The sequence below is a fragment of the Rhinoderma darwinii genome, chromosome 1 (genome assembly GCF_050947455.1).
Source record: "Rhinoderma darwinii isolate aRhiDar2 chromosome 1, aRhiDar2.hap1, whole genome shotgun sequence".
Classification (NCBI taxonomy): Eukaryota; Metazoa; Chordata; class Amphibia; order Anura; family Rhinodermatidae; genus Rhinoderma; species Rhinoderma darwinii.
In genome coordinates, this window is record NC_134687.1 from 17926030 (window position 1) to 17946823 (window position 20794).

General features: G+C 43.7%; 1 protein-coding gene across 5 annotated transcripts in view; it reads left to right on the forward strand.

Moving 5' to 3' along the window:
* Positions 1 to 20794, forward strand: part of CTNNA2 (catenin alpha 2) — a 1837255-nt gene that overhangs the window by 364679 nt on the left and 1451782 nt on the right. For all 5 annotated transcript variants that reach the window (XM_075855983.1, XM_075855957.1, XM_075855967.1 and 2 more), the window contains exon 4: positions 4480 to 4646. In XM_075855983.1, coding sequence (XP_075712098.1) covers positions 4480 to 4646 — 167 coding nt within the window. The remainder of the gene's footprint in view (positions 1 to 4479; positions 4647 to 20794) is intronic.

Genomic DNA, 20794 nt, shown 5'->3' on the forward strand with positions numbered 1-20794 from the left:
CTGTTTAAAAAAAAAAAACATACCACCGATCATTTCGCTGCAGATCATACAGTGACTACATTACTGATTAGAGGCAGAATAAACATTCACATTAAGTGACTCACCGGTGACGTATTTTCCGATTCTAGTTGTTATTTTTCTCATTTTTTTCTCCATCCAGTCCAGACCTCTATGATGACCTCTCCGGTCACAGCCCATTTCTGCAGTTTTCCACTCAGATGTCTTCAGCTTCTCACTTTTCAAACATTTCTGCAGCTATAAACGAAGATAAAATTCCCATAATAGCACTATATACTGTATCCCTAAATATAATAGCACAATACACTGTTTCCCTGATTATAATAGTACCATACACTGTGTCCCTGATAATAATAGCATCATACACTGTGTCCCTGATAGTAATAACACCATACACTATGTCCCTGATTATAATAGCACCATACACTGTGTCCCTGATTATAATAGCACCATACACTTTGTCCCTGATTATAATAGCACAATACAATGTGTCCCTAATTATAATAGCACTATACACTGTGTCCCTGATTATAATAGCACCATATACTGTGTACCTGATTATAATAGCACCATTCACTGTGTCCCTGATTATAATAGAGCCATACACTGTGTCCCTGATTATAGTAGAACCATACACTGTGTCCCTGATTATAATAGCACCATACACTGTGTCCCTGATTATAATAGTTCTATACACTGTGTCCCTGATTATAATAGCACCATACACTGTGTCCCTGATTATAATAGCACCATACACTGTGTCACACACACACACACACACACACACACACACACACACACACACACACACACAGTGCTCCTTGTAGATAGTGCCCCCCCCATAGATCCCCTGTAGATAGTACCCACATACTGCCCCCTGTAGATAGTACCCACATACAGCCCTCTTTAGATAGTGCCCCGATTATAGCCCCCTTGTAGATAGCACTCTGCATATAGCCCTGTAGATAATGCTCTACATAAAGCCCCCCTATAGATAGCACTCTACATATAACCCCCTGTCGATAGTGCTCTACATATAGCCCCCCCTGTAGATAGCACTCCACATATTACCCCCCCTGGAGATAGCGCTCTACATATAGCCCCTTCTATAGATAGCGCTCTACATATAGACCCCACCATAGATAGTGCCCCATATATAGCACCCTCTGTATATAGTGCCCCACATAAAGCATCTCTGTAGATTGTGCCCTATATATAGCCCCCCTGTAGATAGTGTCCCACATATAGCCTCCCCTGTAGATTGTGCCCCACATATAGCTCCCCTGTAGACTGTGCCCCACATATAGCTCCCCCCGTAGATTGTAACCCACATATAGTTTTTCTTCCCTGTAGATAATGCCACTCACACTTTTAAGTGCAAAAACATTTTTTTACATACCTTGATCCCGTTCCCGCGCTGTCCTGTGTCAATGCAGGCCTGCTCTCTTCTGAGGAGGTCTGCTTGGGCTGAATGATGCTTGCGTTATTGGAGGACGCTGATTGGCAGGGCAGAATGGCTTGCTCCATTAATCAGCGCCTTTCAAAAACGGAAGCGCTAGCGTCGTTGAAAGGTTACTGATTGGCGGGGAATGTCATTCTGCCCTGCCAATTAGCGTCATTGTTAGGTGCTGAATGGTCAGGCATGGAAGGCAGCACTTTTGCATGCGATTGTATCTGTGTCATATAGGCGCAGGTACAATTAGTGAAGGAGGGGTGGCGGTGGCAGGTTTCAGTTGCGCCGCTTCCCTCTTTAGTCAGGCGGCAGACGAAGGCAGCGGGAGCGGCGGTCATGGTGCAAGCGGTCGTGGTGGGCCCCACCATCTCTGTGGGCCCGGGGCCACCCCCCGCTAGCTACGCTGCTGGACTGAATGAAACACATGAATTTAAAGGGGTTTTCTCATCAGAGACATTTATAACATATCCACAGGATATGTCATAAATGTCAGATAGATGCGGGTCCCAATCTCTAGAACGGGGCCCCCTAAACCCTGTTCTACTGCTTGGTGTTGTGGCTGAAGCGACACAGAGCAGTAGAAATGGGTTTAGGGGCCTGTTCTAGAGATAGGTGAGGGTCCCAGAGGTGGGACCCGCATTTATCAGACATTTATGACATATCCTGTGGATATGTCAATTAATGTCTCTGATGGGAAAACCCCTTTAACGACTAAGAGGGGGGGGGGAGATACTTTTCTCTATATAATGTACTTTAAGTTTTGATTCCGATGCCCCCTTCTGGGCAAACCACATATATCACCCTCAGAACTTTTTTCACTTTTTTTCTGTCTATTTGAAATTTCACAAATTTAATTTAATTCTATAATGGGATATAGGATGATGTATGTTTATCTTGTGTGTTATTAGGCTTAGATACAGAGGCTCAGCAGATAGTATCACACATGATAAGCTTAGATAAACTGGCCCATATTACACACGATAGGCTCATGTACAGTACAATCACACCAGATAGGCTTACATATACTGCAAAGTGTCACATGATAGGTTTAGATACACTCTCGTAGCAGATAAGACTAGACGTCATAAGCTTAGATACACTGACTCACCAGACTATATTACACAAGATAGACTTAGATACACAGCTCAGCAAACAATAATTCACATGATAGGTTTAGATACACTGGATGAGCAGACAATACTACACATGATAGGATTAGATACACCAGTTCAGTAGAAAGTATGATATATTATAGGATTAGATATATCAGCTCAGTAGACGATATGATACATGAAAGGCTTAGATACACCAGCTCAGTAGACAATATAACACATGATAGGATTAGATATATCAGCTCAGTAGACGATATGATACATGAAAGGCTTAGATACACCAGCTCAGTAGACAATATAACACGATAGGATTAGATACACGAGCACGGTAGACAATATAGCACATGATAGGATTAGATACACCAGCTCAGTAGTCAATATAACACATGATAGAATTAGATACATCAGCTTGGTAGACAATATAACACATGATAGGCTTAGATATACCAACTCAGTAGACAGTATGATACATGATTGGATTAGATACACGAGCACGGTAGACAATATAACACATGATAGGATTGGATACATCAACTCGGTAGACAATATAACACATGATAGGATTAGATACACAAGCTCGGTAGACAATATAACACATGATAGGATTAGATACACCAGCTCGGTAGACAATATAACACATGATAGGATTAGATACACCAGCTCGGTAGACAATATGACACATGATAGGATTAGATACACCAGCTCGGTAGACAATATAACACATGATAGGATTAGATACACCAGCTCGGTAGACAATATAACACATGATAGGATTAGATACACCAGCTCGGTAGACAATATAACACATGATATGATTAGATACACCAGCTCGGTGGACAATATCACACATGATAGGATTAGATACACCAGCTCGGTAGACAATATAACACATGATAGGATTAGATACACCAGCTCGGTGGACAATATCACACATGATAGGATTAGATACACCAGCTCGGTAGACAATATAACACATGATAGGATTAGATACACCAGCTCGGTAGACAATATAACACATGATATGATTAGATACACCAGCTCGGTGGACAATATCACACATGATAGGATTAGATACACCAGCTCGGTAGACAATATAACACATGATAGGATTAGATACACCAGCTCGGTGGACAATATCACACATGATAGGATTAGATATCTGAGCACGGTAGACAATATAACACATGATAGGATTAGATACACCAGCTCGGTAGACAATATAACACATGATAGGATTAGATACACCAGCTCGGTAGACAATATGACACATGATAAGATTAGATACACCAGCTCGGTAGACAATATAACACATGATAGGATTAGATACACCAGCTCGGTGGACAATATCACACATGATAGGATTAGATATCTGAGCACGGTAGACAATATAACACATGATAGGATTAGATACACCAGCTCGGTAGACAATATAACACATGATAGGATTAGATACACCAGCTCGGTAGACAATATGACACATGATAAGATTAGATACACCAGCTCGGTAGACAATATAACACATTATAGGATTAGATACACCAGCTCGGTAGACAATATGACACATGATAGGATTAGATACACCAGCTCGGTAGACAATATGACACATGATAGGCTTATGCCTTGTTATTCTGAGCTATTTAAATAGATTAAGTTGTTTAACATTTAATTCTCCTCGTGTTTTTATCTCGTTAGTTATCTTGAAGTTGACGCTTAGGACATTGGGGGCTGAATGGTGATAACCTGGGTTTACATGTAACAATTCTGTTCTTCTGTATATCTTAGCATGGTACGGCACTTTAGGTAAATCTTGAGGGTCGTTGATCTAGTACATCCTCAGTGAGTAGGGACAGGACTTCTTCTGGAGATGTCACCAATTCTTTTACTCTCTGATTACAGGAGATACAATGCGGATTTCCTCATCAGAGTTTGCAGATGACCCTTGCTCGTCGGTGAAGCGAGGCACCATGGTGAGGGCGGCCCGGGCGCTACTTTCTGCTGTCACCCGTCTACTCATATTAGCAGACATGGCGGATGTCATGAGGCTTCTGACGCACTTAAAAATTGTAAGTATTCTACGATTTCATCATTAAATGGCTTTATGTTTGCACTTAAAATTACCCTGTTCTAGAGAAAATATATTAAATGTCCCATTAGAGCATTCTGAGTTTATTGAGCAGGTCCTGCAAAAGTAAGTAAAGCTCAACTGTGGACAACAGTCATTGAACACACACTGATGCGCTGATCTCAGGATCCCACAGTAGTGGGACAGCTCCATCTAGGATCTGGTCATTCAGAATATAAAAAGATGTTGTGTACAATGCAGGCCGTAACTCAGGATCAGTAGAGGATAAGTAATGTAATGTATGTATACAGTGACTCCACCAGCAGAATAGTGAGTGCAGCTCTGGAGTATAATACAGGATGTAACTCAGGATCAGTACAGGATAAGTAATGTAATGTATGTACACAGTGACTCCACCAGCAGAATAGTGAGTGCAGCTCTGGAGTATAATACAGGATGTAACTCAGGATCAGTTCAGGATAAGTAATGTAATGTATGTACACAGTGACTCCACCAGAAGAATAGTGAGTGCAGCTCTGGAGTATAATACAGGATATAACTCAGGATCAGTACAGGATAAGTAATGTAATGTATGTACACAGTGACTCCACCAGCAGAATAGTGAGTGCAGCTCTGGAGTATAATACAGGATGTAACTCAGGATCAGTACAGGAGAAGTAATGTAATGTATGTACACAGTGACTCCACCAGCAGAATAGTGAGTGCAGCTCTGGGGTATAATACAGGATGTAGCTCAGGATCAGTACAGGACAAGTAATGTAATGTATGTACACAGTAACTCCACCAGCAGAATAGTGATTGCATCTCTGGAGTATAATACAGGATGTAACTCAGGATCAGTACAGGATAAGTAATGTAATGTATGTACACAGTGACTCCACCAGAAGAATAGTGAGTGCAGCTCTGGAGTATAATACAGGCTGTAACTCAGGATCAGTACAGGATAAGTAATGTAATGTATGTACACAGCGACTCCACCAGCAGAATAGTGAATGCAGCTCTGGAGTATTATATAAACTGTTACTCAAAATGAATATAAGATAAGTAATGCCATGTATGTACACAGTGACTCCACAAGCAGAATAGTGAGTGCAGCTCTGGAGTATATACAGGATGTAACTCAGGATCAGTACAGGATAAGTAATGTAATGTATGTACAAAGTGACTCCACCAGCAGAATAGTGATTGCAGCTCTGGAGTATAATACAGGATGTAACTCAGTATCAGTACAGGATAAGTAATGTAATGCATGTACACAGTGACTCCACCAGCAGAATAGGGATTGCAGCTCTGGAGTATAATACAGGATGTAACTCAGGATCAGTACAGGATAAGTAATGTAATGTATGTACACAGTGACTCCACCAGCAGAATAGTGAGTGCAGCTCTGGAGTATAATACAGGCTGTAACTCAGGATCAGTACAGGATAAGTAATGTAATGTATGTACACAGCGACTCCACCAGCAGAATAGTGAATGCAGCTCTGGAGTATTATATAGACTGTTACTAAAAATGAATATAAGATAAGTAATGCCATGTATGTACACAGTGACTCCACCAGCAGAATAGTGAGTGCAGCTCTGGAGTATATACAGGATGTAACTCAGGATCAGTACAGGATAAGTAATGTAATATGCATGTCCTTCTCAATGAATTAGAATATCTTCAAAAAGTTAATTTATTTCAGTAATTCGTTTAAAAAAGTGAGACTCCTGTATTATATAGATTCATTACACACAGAGTGATCTATTTCCAGCATTTCTTTCTTATAATGTTGATGATTATGGTAACAGTTAATGAAAACCCCAAATTTTGTGTCTCAGAAACTTTGAATATTAAATAAGCCCAATTTCCAAAATGATTTTTAATAGTGAAATGTTGTCCTACTGATAAGTATTTCCAGTATCTGCCCTCAATACTTGGTTGGGGCTCCTTTTGCATAAATTACTGCATCAATGTGGCGTGGCATGGAGGTGATCAGCTTGTGGCACTGCTGAGGTGTTATCAATGCGGTGTGGCATGGAGGCGATCAGCCTGTGGCACTGCTGAGGTGTTATCAATGCGGCGTGGCATGGAGGCGATCAGCTTGTGGCACTGCTGAGGTGTTATCAATGTGGCGTGGCATGGAGGCGATCAGCCTGTGGCACTGCTGAGGTGTTATCAATGCGGCGTGGCATGGAGGCGATCAGCTTGTGGCACTGCTGAGGTGTTATCAATGCGGTGTGGCATGGAGGCGATCAGCCTGACACTGCTGAGGTGTTATCAATGCGGCGTGGCATGGAGGCGATCAGCTATGTGGCACTGCTGAGGTGTTATCAATGCGGCGTGGCATGGAGGCAGATCAGCCTGTGGCACTGCTGAGGTGTTATCAATGCAGCGTGGCATGGAGGCGATCAGCTTGTGGCACTGCTGAGGTGTTATCAATGCAGCGTGGCATGGAGGCGATCAGCCATGTGGCACTGCTGAGGTGTTATCAATGTGGCATGGCATGGAGGCAATCAGCCTGTGACACTGCTGAGGTATTATCTTTGCGGCGTGGAGTGGAGGTGATCAGACTGTGGCACTGCTAAGGTGTTATCAATGCGGCGTGGCATGGTGGCGATCAGCCTGTGACACTGCTGAGGTGTTATCAATGCGGCGTCGCATGGAGGCGATCAGCCTGTGGCACTGCTGATGTGTTATCAATGTGGTGTGGCATGAAGGCGATCAGCCTGTGGCACTGCTGAGGTGTTATCAATGCGGCGTGGCATGGAGGCTATCAGCTTGTGGCACTGCTGAGGTGTTATCAATGTGGCGTGGCATGGAGGCGATCAGCCTGTGGCACTGCTGAGGTGTTATCAATGCGGCGTGGCATGGAGGCGATCAGCTTGTGGCACTGCTGAGGTGTTATCAATGCGGCGTGGCATGGAGGCGATCAGCCTGTGGCACTGCTGAGGTGTTATCAATGCGGCGTGGCATGGGGTTGATCAGCCTGTGGCACTGCTGAGGTGTTATCAATGCGGCGTGGCATGAAGGCGATCAGCCTGTGGCACTGCTGAGGTGTTATCAATGCGGCGTGGCATGGGGCCGATCAGCCTGTGGCTCTGCTGAGGTGTTAGGGAAGCCCAGGTTGCTTTGATATCGGCCTTCAGCTCGTCTGCATTGTTGGTTCTGGCGTCTCTCATCTTCCTCTTGACAATACTCTATAGATTTTCTATGGGGTTTAGGTCAGGCGAGTTTGCTGGCCAATCAAGCACAGTGATCCTGTGGTTATTACACCAGGTATTGGTACTTTTGGCAGTGTGGGCAGGTGCCAAGTCCTGCTGGAAAATGAAATCAGCATCTCCATAAAGCTTGTCAGCAGAGGGAAGCATGAAGTGCTGGAAAATGTCCTGCTAGACACTGCGCTGACTCTGGACTTGATATAACACAATGGACCAGCACCAGCAGATGACACGGCCCCCAAACCATCACTGACTGTGGAAACTTCACACTGGACCGCAAGACACTTGGATTGACGCCTCTCCACTCTTCCTCCAGACTCTGGGACCGAGATTTCTAAATTAAATGCAAAATTTACTCTAATCTTAAAACAGGACTTTGGACACTGAGTAGCAGTGTTGGTCCACTGTGTTATATCAAGCTATAATATCCAGGATATTTTCGAGGACTTCATGCTCACTCTGTGTGTAATGAATCTATAGAATAGATGTGTTTGACTTTATGAATCGAATTACTGAAATAAATGAACTTTTTGATGATATTCTAATTAATTGAGAAGGACTAGTATTTTTGGCGCTGTACAGCAGGTTCTTTTGGTATAGTATAGTCTGAGTGCTGTATGGCGTTATGGTTTGTGGATTCTATGGTGTTATTATTTGGCACTGTATGGAGGTAATACATAGTTATGATATAAAATAGTTATTTGGGCACTATATAATGTTACATTTTAGGCACTCTATGGCATGATCACTATGTTGCATAAAAGGCTATTATATTGGCTATGTATGTTGCGATTATACAATATTGGCACCATATGGGAATATATTTAGGACATTACATATTGGAATTATTTGGACACAGTCTTGAATTTTTTAGGCACTGTACGGAGATCGTGTATTGTCACCATGGTAGTGAGTATTATATAGTGATATGATTTGTGCACCGCACGGTACAGTTACATGGCAGCTTAGAGGGACTATTGGTACTGTTATCAGTGTTTAAAACAAACGATTGGTACAATTTAATTATTTTACTTGTGGATTGTTTTTTCTCCACCTTACTAAAAAAAAGGGTCCCACTTAACAATTAACCCAGGGGCCAACACGGATATTGAATTCAAGCAATGACTTGTTTAAAATGAGAACCATATATCTGCTCTTCAGTACCTCTCCTGTTTCCTGGGAGAAGAGAGATGAATTAACATTGTCAGGTCATCAGCAGGGCTCTGAACGAGACTCAATTACAATCTGCCTGAGCCCTCACTACTCCTGTCAATATTCCCCGCAGCTCTCATTCTCACTGTATAGTTATTGCTATGTGGCTGCTCAGCTCCCGAGTGGCAGGACTAATAGGTTGTGCCCATCCAAAAGAGTCATACAAGACATGCACTCATCAGTCAGTTGTATTCAATGAATTGATACATTCCATCATAAATGTACTGAATCCAACGGGTGTCAGATTATTAAACATTCTGGATTATCAAGATGACATGGAGTAGTTAAAAAAAAAAAAATAGTTTTTGGGATAAAGATCCCGCAGGAAGACTTGCAACCCGATATAAAATAGTTCTATTATTAGTCTTCCAAATGATTACACAGTTTCGGTATAATGCCTGATGATCTTCCCCAAAAAGTTGACACAAAGTTGGGGCGTATATATTTTCTTAGATTGTCATTAAATGCTGGAGCATTGCGATTTCCCCTCACTGGAAGCCCAAATCTAACAAATAAACTATTATTCTTCCTCCACCAAAGTTTATAGTTGGTATTATATATCTGGGCAGGAATCCTTCTCCTGGCATCCACCACACATCGACTTGTCTTTCAACTACCAAATGGTTAAGTGTAAATCATCACTGCAGAGAATTTGTTTCCACTTGTCCAAATACAAAATTTCAGTGGCTTTACATCACTCCAGCTGCTGCCTGACATTGTGCACGATAATACAGAAATATATCCAAAAAGACAAAATCATCTTAAATAAACTTTATTGACATAGTCTTGCAGCACACAAGTTAACAACACCTTAGAACTAATTATTAGTCCTCATGCAGACGGCAGATTAGTGTGCATGGATCCAGTATGGTAGGGCACGGAGGCCGTAAGGATGCATCCTTATGTAATTGGAGGTATAAGGAGGTACATTAAAGGCCTAATGCACTCCAATGGGAGCCTTATACCAAGATAAAAGCGTAATATGTCCATGGACATGAGGACTTAAAGTGTTTTGTGTTGGTTCTATCTAACAGAGGTGAAGTCACCAGATGCTTCTACGACTTTCAGATTCTACAGAGGCTTATTTGTCAAGATTTGACCTCGGCCATGCAGATACAGTAATTGAAATATAGTATTGATTCAGCCAAGTGCTGTAAATTAGGACTATGTCTATACGGAGCAAGAGCGTGACCTATACCAACCAACCAACCGTGAACCACAGTAAACACATGTTGGGTTCTAAAGTAGCTTTGTATAGATATACAGCCACCCCACCGAGCCCCATTCCTCCCCAGAATGTCTGTGCAGCCGTAGATAATTGGATCGCGGACCTCACACTTGCTGGGTACATTTCCTAACACTCCTCTTCGGGTTTTGTAGAGTTAATGGAAACGTGTTCCTATTATATTGTATTTTGCTTTTTATTAAATGAGACGTGTGACATTTTCGGCTGCTTCTTAGGATCTTGGAGAAGTTGTGAGAAGATTAGGCTGGCTCCTTGTTCTTTATATTCTGGTTATTTGTTTATTGTACTTATTTACAAGGAATATAAAATCAGGATAGATGGGATTTAGAACCAGATTTCTTGTGCTTTGTGTAGCCCCCGGGGCCGCTGTCAATGTCTTGCTACCTCCGATCGCTCTACCTAGCCTCAATCCTCCAAATCTATCTAATGCCTGACTCCACAGCCCAAACGGAACACAAATAATACCATTAGTATTACAGACCTGTGTGAAATGTGTTTATATCTCTTCTTGGAGCTCTTCTTTTGTGTATCCTGCCAGCTGTATACTTCAAGTTGCCTAGCAACCACTTGACTACGTGTCTAGGTGACCACCATTCTAGTACCAGTCAGTTTGATACTGGCTAAACTAGTGCAAAGTCTGAGGAATCACCCTATTCTTCAACCTTAGCCTCCGCAAGGAGGTATGGACATTCTCGGTCAAATTCCCAGGTTGTGGTCCCCAGGTACCCTGCTAGGAAGCCATGAGGAGCCGCATAGGTGGAGTTAGCATATGCTACACATTCTTATGGAGCCTGGGTGACTCAATTAAATCGTCATAGCTACTAAAATTTGCCTCTCTGGAACCAAACTATACTTTCAAGTATTACAAAGAGGGACAATCGATGCGGTGCACAGCAGCAATTTTTTTTCTTTTAAGCCACGCCTCAAATCCCACCCAATCCCTGCCCATACACACCCGGTTCAGCCAACACACTATCATACTCCCATAGTGCCCCCACACTGTATAATGCCCCCATAGCTGCCACCATATAGTATAATGCCCCCATAGAGTATAATGCCCACACAGATGCCCCCATACAGTATAATGCCCACACAGATGCCCCCATACAGTATAATGCCCACACAGATGCCCCCACACTGTATAATGCCCCCATAGCTGCCACCATATAGTATAATGCCCCCATAGAGTATAATGCCCACACAGATGCCCCCATACAGTATAATGCCCACACAGATGCCCCCATACAGTATAATGCCCACACAGATGCCCCCACACTGTATAATGCCCCTATAGCTGCCACCATATAGTATAATGCCCCCATAGAGTATAATGCCCACACAGATGCTCCATACAGTATAATGCCCACACAGATGCCCCCACACAGTATAATGCCCACACAGATGCCCCCATACAGTATAATGCCCACACAGATGCCCCCACACTGTATAATGCCCCCATAGCTGCCACCATATAGTTTAATGCCCCCATAGAGTATAATGCCCACACAGATGCCCCCATACATTATAATGCCCACACAGATGCCCCCATACAGTATAATGCCCACACAGATGCCCCCACACTGTATAATGCCCCCATAGCTGCCACCATATAGTATAATGCCCCCATAGAGTATAATGCCCACACAGATGCCCCCATACAGTATAATGCCCACACAGATGCCCCCATACAGTATAATGCCCACACAGATGCCCCCACACTGTATAATGCCCCCATAGCTGCCACCATATAGTATAATGCCCCCATAGAGTATAATGCCCACACAGATGCTCTATACAGTATAATGCCCACACAGATGCCCCCATACAGTATAATGCCCACACAGATGCCCCCATACAGTATAATGCCCACACAGATGCCCCCACACTGTATAATGCCCCCATAGCTGCCACCATATAGTTTAATGCCCCCATAGAGTATAATGCCCACACAGATGCCCCCATACATTATAATGCCCACACAGATGCCCCCATACAGTATAATGCCCACACAGATGCCCCCACACTGTATAATGCCCCCATAGCTGCCACCATATAGTATAATGCCCCCATAGAGTATAATGTCCACACAGATGCTCCATACAGTATAATGCCCACACAGATGCCCCCACACTGTATAATGCCCCATAGCTGCCACCATATAGTATAATGCTCCCTTAGAGTATAATGCCCCCATAGAGTATAATGCCCACACAGATGCCCCCATACATTATAATGCCCACACAGATGCCCCCATACAGTATAATGCCCACACAGATGCCCCCACACTGTATAATGCCCCATAGCTGCCACCATATAGTATAATGCTCCCATAGAGTATAATGCCCACACAGATGCTCCATCCAGTATAATGCCCACACAGATGCCCCCATACAGTATAATGCCCACACAGATGCCCCCATACAGTATAATGCCCACACAGATGCCCCCACACAGTTTAATGCCCACAGAAATTCCCCCATACAGCATAATGCCCTGTAGCTGCCCCATGCAGAATAATACCCCCATAGCTGCCCCCACAGTATAATGCTCCCCATAGCTGCCCCACACAGTATAATGCTCCCATAGCTGCCCCACACAGTATAATGCCCCCCATAGCTGCCCCACAGTATAATTATCTCCATAGCTTCCCCAACACAAGGTAAAATGCCTCCCATACCTGCCCCCACTGTATAATGCCCCACACAGTATAATGCCCCCATAGCTGCCCCCACACAGCATAATGCTCCCCATAGCTGTTTCCACAGTATAATGCCCCCTCCCTCCCATACACAGTATGATGCCCCCTCCCTCCCATACACAGTATAATGCCCCCCTCCCTCCCATACACAGTATAATGCCCCCCTCCCTCCCATACACAGTATAATGCCCCCCTCCCTCCCATACCCAGTATAATGCCCCCTCCCTCCCATACACAGTATAATGCCCCCCTCCCTCCCATACACAGTATAATGCCCCCCTCCCTCCCATACACAGTATAATGCCCCCCTCCCTCCCATACCCAGTATAATGCCCCCTCCCTCCCATACACAGTATAATGCCCCCCTCCCTCCCATACACATTATAATGCCCCCCTCCCTCCCATACACATTATAATGCCCCCCTCCCTCCCATACACATTATAATGCCCCCCTCCCTCCCATACCCAGTATAATGCCCCCCTCCCTCCCATACACAGTATAATGCCCCCCTCCCTCCCATACACAGTATAATGCCCCCCTTCCTCCCATACACAGTATAATGCCCCCCTCCCTCCCATACCCAGTATAATGCCCCCCTCCCTCCCATACCCAGTATAATGCCCCCCTCCCTCCCATACCCAGTATAATGCCCCCATCTCCCTCCCATACACAGTATAATGCCCCCATCTCCCTCCCATACACAGTATAATGCCCCCTCCCATACACCGTATAATGCCCCCATATGTATGGACCAAATAGAAAAATAATAACATACATACTTATCTATCCCCGTTCCCACGACGGGTGGAGGATCCTTTGACGCCTCTGCACTGTGCTCAGTGTGCTGAGAGCGGCTCGGCTGTCTGCACCGAGTCACTCACATTGCACAGACTGAAAGAGGAGAAGGATCCTTACAGTATAATGCCCCACACAGTATAATGCCCCACAAACAATATAATGCCCCCCATAGCTGCCCCCACAGTATATTGCCCCCATAGCAGCCCCCACAGTATAATCCCAAAGCAGTATAATGACCACCATAGCTTCCCCACACAGTATAATGCCCCCATAGCTGCCCCCACAGTATCATACCCCACACAGTATAATGCCCCCATAGCTGCCCCCACAGTATCATACCCCCCACAGTATAATGCCCCCATAGCTGCGCCCACAGTATCATACCCCCCACAGTATAATGCCATCCATACAGTATAATGCACCTCATATAGTAAAATGCTCCTACAGCAGCCACCATATCAGCCCCCTTGCCTACCCAGTATAATGCCCCATAGTGCCTAACAGAAAAATAATAACATAATTACTTACCTATCCCCGTTCCCATGGCGGGTGGTGGATCCTTCTCCTCCGGTCTGTGCTGTGAGTGACTCGGCGCAGACAGGCGCGCTGACATCACTACATCACGCCTGCCTGCGCCGACCCGCTCACCGCAGAGTGAATGTTGGAGCAAGGGGCTGTCAGCGTGGTCAGCGCTGTGTGGCTACTGTGGGCCCCCCAGGCTTAGGGGCCCTGTCGCAATTGCGAGCTTTGCGATCCCTAGAACTATGCCACTGTTACAATTACAGATACCTCCCTGCTCTGTCATAGTGTGCAATAGCATCGGCATCCGAAAGACGCAGACACTATTGAATATGGCATCGCTACCGCCGCAGTAGACATCGTGGCTGCTAGCGGCGCCTCTGTGCATGTGGGGGCCGTGACAGCAGGCGGCACGGGCCCCCACAAGCTATGTCTGCTACAGCGGTAGTTACGCCACTGTTTGCGCCATCCTCAGAATGGCGCTCCGTGGGGCCACCAGAGGAGATGATTCTGAGGTGAACATGTCCTCATTTTATTTCATCATAGTCCTTGTCGTCATGATTGTACACACGGGGCATATCATCAATAAGGTCTAATAGGTAATTGGTGAATCATCCCATAATAAATAGACCCTAGTGGCAAATGATTGGCTTCTAAGGGTATGTTCACACGCTAGCTGTCATTTACGGCTGAAATGACAGCCTGTTTTCAGAAGAAAACAGCTGCGTTGTTTCAGCCGTAAATGCTCCTCCTCGTATTATGCGAGGCGTCTGTGACGCTCGTAAATCTTGAGCTGCTCTTCATTGAGTTCAATGAAGAACGGCTCAAATTACGTGGCAAAGAAGTGCCCTGCACTTCTTTGCCGAGGCAGTCAATTTATGCGTCGTCGTTTGACAGCTGTCAAACGACGACGCGTAAATTACAGGTCGTCTGCACAGTACGTCGGCAACCCCATTCAATTGAATGGGCAGATGTTTGCCGACGTATTGTAGCCCTATTTTCAGACGTAAAACGAGGCATAATACGCCTCGTTTACGTCTGAAAATAGGTCGTGTGAACCCAGCCTAAGAGCTCCAAATGGGGTTGTCTTCTGCTGGACTTTGTAGGCCTATTATTGTGTTAGAACCTGGGCCCACCGGAGGATCTTCTGGTTCTCTGGTGGTCCAGTCCGACCCTGGTTGGTGCTATATTTATAACGGGAATAAAAGAATTATACTTTATAAGAAAACCTCTTCCAATTTTTTCCCAAACCTGATCTCAGACAGGAGATTGCCAGTCTTTCTACTGTTAGATGTAAAGCGAGGAGGAGTGCTGGTGGCGAGTCACCTTCTCCACAAGGCCATGGTGGATCAGGGTGGTCATGTTGGACAGTTGCTAGGCCAGCATAAAACATTATGAAGAGATTATTTATAAGAATAATTACAAATTGAAACCACAGAGTTACACCTTAAATGTGTAATCTAAGATCAGTCTGATCGGGGAAGATTACGGGCCCACTGCGTAAGGTTAAAAAAAAGCCCATGTTGAATGACAGTAAATACAAACCCAACACGGCGTTCCTCTAAAGACCTTTCCGTGCTTTATACTTTCCTACAACCTCACATATCCGCGGTGACAAATGTAGAAAAGTCATTAGCTGTCAAGTTGAGTTCATTTGTAAGTTTATTAGGGGGAGACAATTTACAGTATTCGATTGTGAAAAAAAGCTGCTAATGGCGCCATTTAATGCCTACTCCGACTTCATTAACCCTGCCAAGAACACATTGGCAGCCCTCGCTGCCGCTTTTGCTTCACATACTTTATTTAGTAATGCAATCAAATTGGTAAGATACAAGCGAGTTGTAATTAGTCTTACTGTTCCCACTGAACTGGATCTAATCAACCACCGCAGCGTATTGATGTACGCAGCCCTCGTGCTGTTTAAATAAATATATACACAGCAAAGCGTCAATCTCTCGCCATTCACTTCTGTCAGACTTCCATTTCCTTAAAAAAATAATGACTGAGAAGCTCCCATTTCCGGCGAAACATTGTCCCTCTGCCTCTTTTTAGATTTTTTTTTTTACTGTTTTTGAGTTATCATGGTCTACTTTAACCCCTTAAGGACACGGTCTAATTTTTCATTCAGGACACAAAATCTTTCATTGTCGTATTTCGAGAGTCATAACTTTTTAAATTTTTCAGTCGATATAACCGTATGTGGAATTTTATTTTTCATTTATACAATTTTGGTAGTACACATAACTCATTGATTAACTTTTCTTAATTTTATTTTGGGGGTAGTTAATGGGAAAAAAGCAAAAATTAAGCCATTGTTTTTTTGAGATTTTTTTTAGATCGTTCACAGTGTGGTATAAATGTAAAAACAATTCAGAATAATTCCTTTTATTGTTTGGTTATTTTTTGTTTGTTTTTTTACTTTTAAATCTTTTTTACAAACATTATTTTTTTTTTTCAGTCCCACTATGGGACTCTTCGACTCCTGATCACCCAATAATGTACTGCAATACTTCTTTGCTCACAGGCAACCTAGGAGAGGGCCTAATAGAGTAGGTACATACACATGACAGACACAGGGGCCTGTTAGGTCATGACAACACATCGGGAAACTGTAATCATGTCATGGGGGCATCGATATAGTGACAGAGGGAACATCGTCCTCTGTCTAACCACTTAGATGCGGCTGTGGCTATTGACCATGGCATCTAATGTTTAAACATCCGGGATTACAGAGATTCCGGCCGTCACAGCAATATTTCGTCTTTTAGTTACAGCCAGCCCCCACTTGTGATGGTGCGGGAACTGCTTCTGGGCATGCACCATGACCATGATGTAATAGTATGAACTGCCTCTTTATGCTACATAGACTTGTTTTAGGTTCCTCCAGTTCAGGTAACATGAAGCATAAGGAAACCGCACAAAATATCCCTTTTGTTGTAAGAATATATCAGAGACCCATCAGACCCTTTTTGCGCCAGTGAGAGTAGAGGGGTAACCTGAAGCTCCTAACCTCCGATGAAAAACCTATAACAGGGTCCCCCATCATCATGTGCTATTTATAGTACTGGTGTTCTCCTATGTGGTACAGGGACTATTGAGCCCCATCTGGCACTGGGGCCCAGGTGTGACAGCAATTTCTAACCCCCTGTGGTAAGAGGCCATTTCAGAAGTCCTCATAGATTACCTAGTCTTTATAATATAGAACATGCAAGATACGAAGGGAAAGGTACAGGAATGAGAAAGATTGTATGTTATGTGCTGCCTGTGAACTTGGAGGTGAGTTGGGAAAGACTTTGTAGTAAATGAAGAATAAAAATGTATGTAAATGGTCAGCCATGTGCGGTACCTTCTATTAACCTGCCCCTCGACCCCCACTGGAGAACCATATAGTGCCAAAATAATACAATGATAGTGCCCAAATAATAATGCCATAAGGTGCCCAAAAACACTGTCCAATTAAAAGGGCTTGCCAGGTTGGGGGCAGTTTTATTTATACTGATGAGCTATCCACAGGGTCGGTGCCGGAAGTAGAAGGCTCCAACCACTGTATAGCGGCCATGCTGGGTAACTGCAGCTCTGCTTCTATTCACTTGAACAGGAGCGGAGCTGCAGCACGGCCGCTATACTGTGACCGGAGCCTTCTCTTCCGGCACCGACCCCTGCATAGCTTCCGGCAGCCGGAGCAGCTGATCGGTGCAGAGTCCAGGGGTTGGACCCCCATCGATCGTATACTTATGACCTATTCTGTGGATAGGTCATCAGTATAAAAAACAGCCCCCAACCTGGACAACAGAAATTTTGTGACTGTCCTATACATCTGCTTGTAGCTTGCCGAAACCCATGCAGATGCTGCAGAAACAGCCACGTTCCGATATATGGAATATATTTTTCTGTGACGGATTTTCTGCGGGTGAATATACCCTTACTAGACATATGCAGATTTTACTATCAATTTTACGAGAGAACAAACAATTTAAGGCTTTAAAGCGGCAGAATAAACGGCGTAGACGCGCCCGGAGGAGAAATCTTTCCTCCTCAGTCATGGATGCTGCGAGATGAAGGATACCTGGAGAGAAACTATCACCTGAAGACTATTACCAGGCAAAGACAAAAATGGCAAGAGATTATTTGCTCGACGCTCTCTCCTCCGATCACTCTTCCCCTAAATCATCCGCCTCGGGGACGGGGTTTTCTCGGCTGCAAGATTCCAGATGATACACAATCCTACACTTTAATGAACAGCCCATGAATGAGTCATTTCCTCATCTGCATACGCAGCTTTCATACCTCATGGATTTTCACAGCTGGGAGCAAATTGGTGCCATATATCTTCTGATCCAAGGATATCTCCCATGTTTAACCCTTTCTTTCCATAGAGAAGACAATTAATCTTTCCTGAAACCCCCCGCCCATGTCCCCATCAATGCACGGCAATACTCCCATTCTGGGGGAAACTATACAACTGTTCAGTCTGAGCTTCCTGATTTGTGAATATGATGCGAAGACGACAGTGAAGACTGACACTTAAGCAAGCAGATAATTAATAGAGAGGGAGTTTGGGTGAGGTATGCTATTCTGGGTCTGGGGAAATTTTGATAGCATCTTTATAGGGACTGTATGGACAGCTGTCAGTGGTTTTCAACCATCATTTGTCCATTTTTCATATTGAAGACCCAGAAAATTCAGGAGCACGTGAATAAAATATTAAAATAATTCACAGGAGAAGGCAACTCGGATACTGGGATATCACTAGGATATGCCATCACTTACTAATTGGTGGGGTCCAAGTGCCAGGACCCCCCCCCTTAATCTTAGAATGAAGGGGCGCAGTGCTAATTTAGCTCTTTGGCGTCTTTAATGATTTTCCCTAATTATTAACGCTCTTGGCTACTCACTGAGCAGGGATCTACTACACAGCCCTATTTATTGAATGGAGATAGAGTTCCCTGTACAGCCAATGTCCCATAGCGCCACTGTGCAAGGGAAATATTAAAGGGACCTCCCTTCACCATATAGATGCAGGTCCCAGGGGTCGGAAACCCAACCGATTATTTTGCTATGGCATATCCAAGCAAAACGCCATACAAATAAATTATGGGAATACCCCTTTAATATGTATCAATAAGAGGGACATGTACATACAGTACAACAAGCTGTGATATATATTATAAGGGGAAAGTGGGATCTTCCTCCCCGTCCAGCAGCTTGTAGCGCCCCCTGACTTCACGCTCTTTATAAATAAGTAAAATACTAACAAGAAGACAGGGAGGAGGGGGATGCAGCTGCAGCTTCTCACTCAGGGTGAGCGGGAGAAGGGAAGCAGCAGGGGGAGATATCTGATTGACTCAAAAAACTGCACCTCCTAAACATCAATTCACAAAGAGAATGCCCACGTAGCAAGCATGGAGACAGAAAAAGTGTATTCTAGGATAATAGGGTTTTCCACTTTGGACAATCCCTACTTATAAGAAGGGTCCCCGAGAATATGCAGATTACACTGTGGCCCCCTGCTAGGCCCCCCAGCTGTGACCTGTGTGGAAACCTGGCAGTAACTGTCCAATTTCCCTGGAGCGCAGCCACAGGGGAAATCAAGCATTACACTGTGCCCATTCACATCAATGGACTGTCCATGTAATGCAGGACAGGTCAGGTCCTCCAGAGGGAGAGACGTTCTTTGTAACCGCTCTCCACTCTGGTCAAGACAGGAGGATCCTGAACCTCTAATTCTAAATCAGAATTCCCTAATAGGAAGAATGAAAATTGGTTTTCTAAACTGGACAACTCCTTTAGGTCCTAAAGATGTAAGTTTCTTGCTGCTCCATCAGAAACATTGGCAGCGTTGCAGCAGCACCACCAGACTTGCCTTGACTACACTTTTGCTGGATAAACTGGCACATACTATGACAGTTTGGTATGTACTCTATGTAAGATAATGATATAGACCTGCTTAATTAAAAAAAAAAAAAAAAACATTACATTATTTACGTTACATTTATTTATTATTATAGTTTTACTCATTTTTGTTTTTTAGATTTTCGCTTCCTGAAATGAACTTGTAAATTACTTTAAAAAATTAAAATATTGTGCAGTTTTGTAGAAATAAATTAAACACAGTGTGAATTCTACCCGCACAGGGACACCAATTTAATGTCCAATTTAAAATGACCTACATCAAAGTACAACAGATACAAGCACCGCTGGCTGCTTTGGAAATAAATATTTTTTATTTGTTGTATATCCTCATGTGTTTTATTTTTTATTTTTCTTGTTTTCTCTTCCTGTGCTCTAGTGGTTATTATTATTCTAAAGCAAGAGGAGAACAGAAATTATTCCACTTTTAGAATTTTATATATATAAATTAATTTATGTTTTTTTTATTATTGTTGGTAGACTATATAGTCAAAATAAAATCGGAATTTCACAAATGATTTAATAATAAAAAATAGAAAT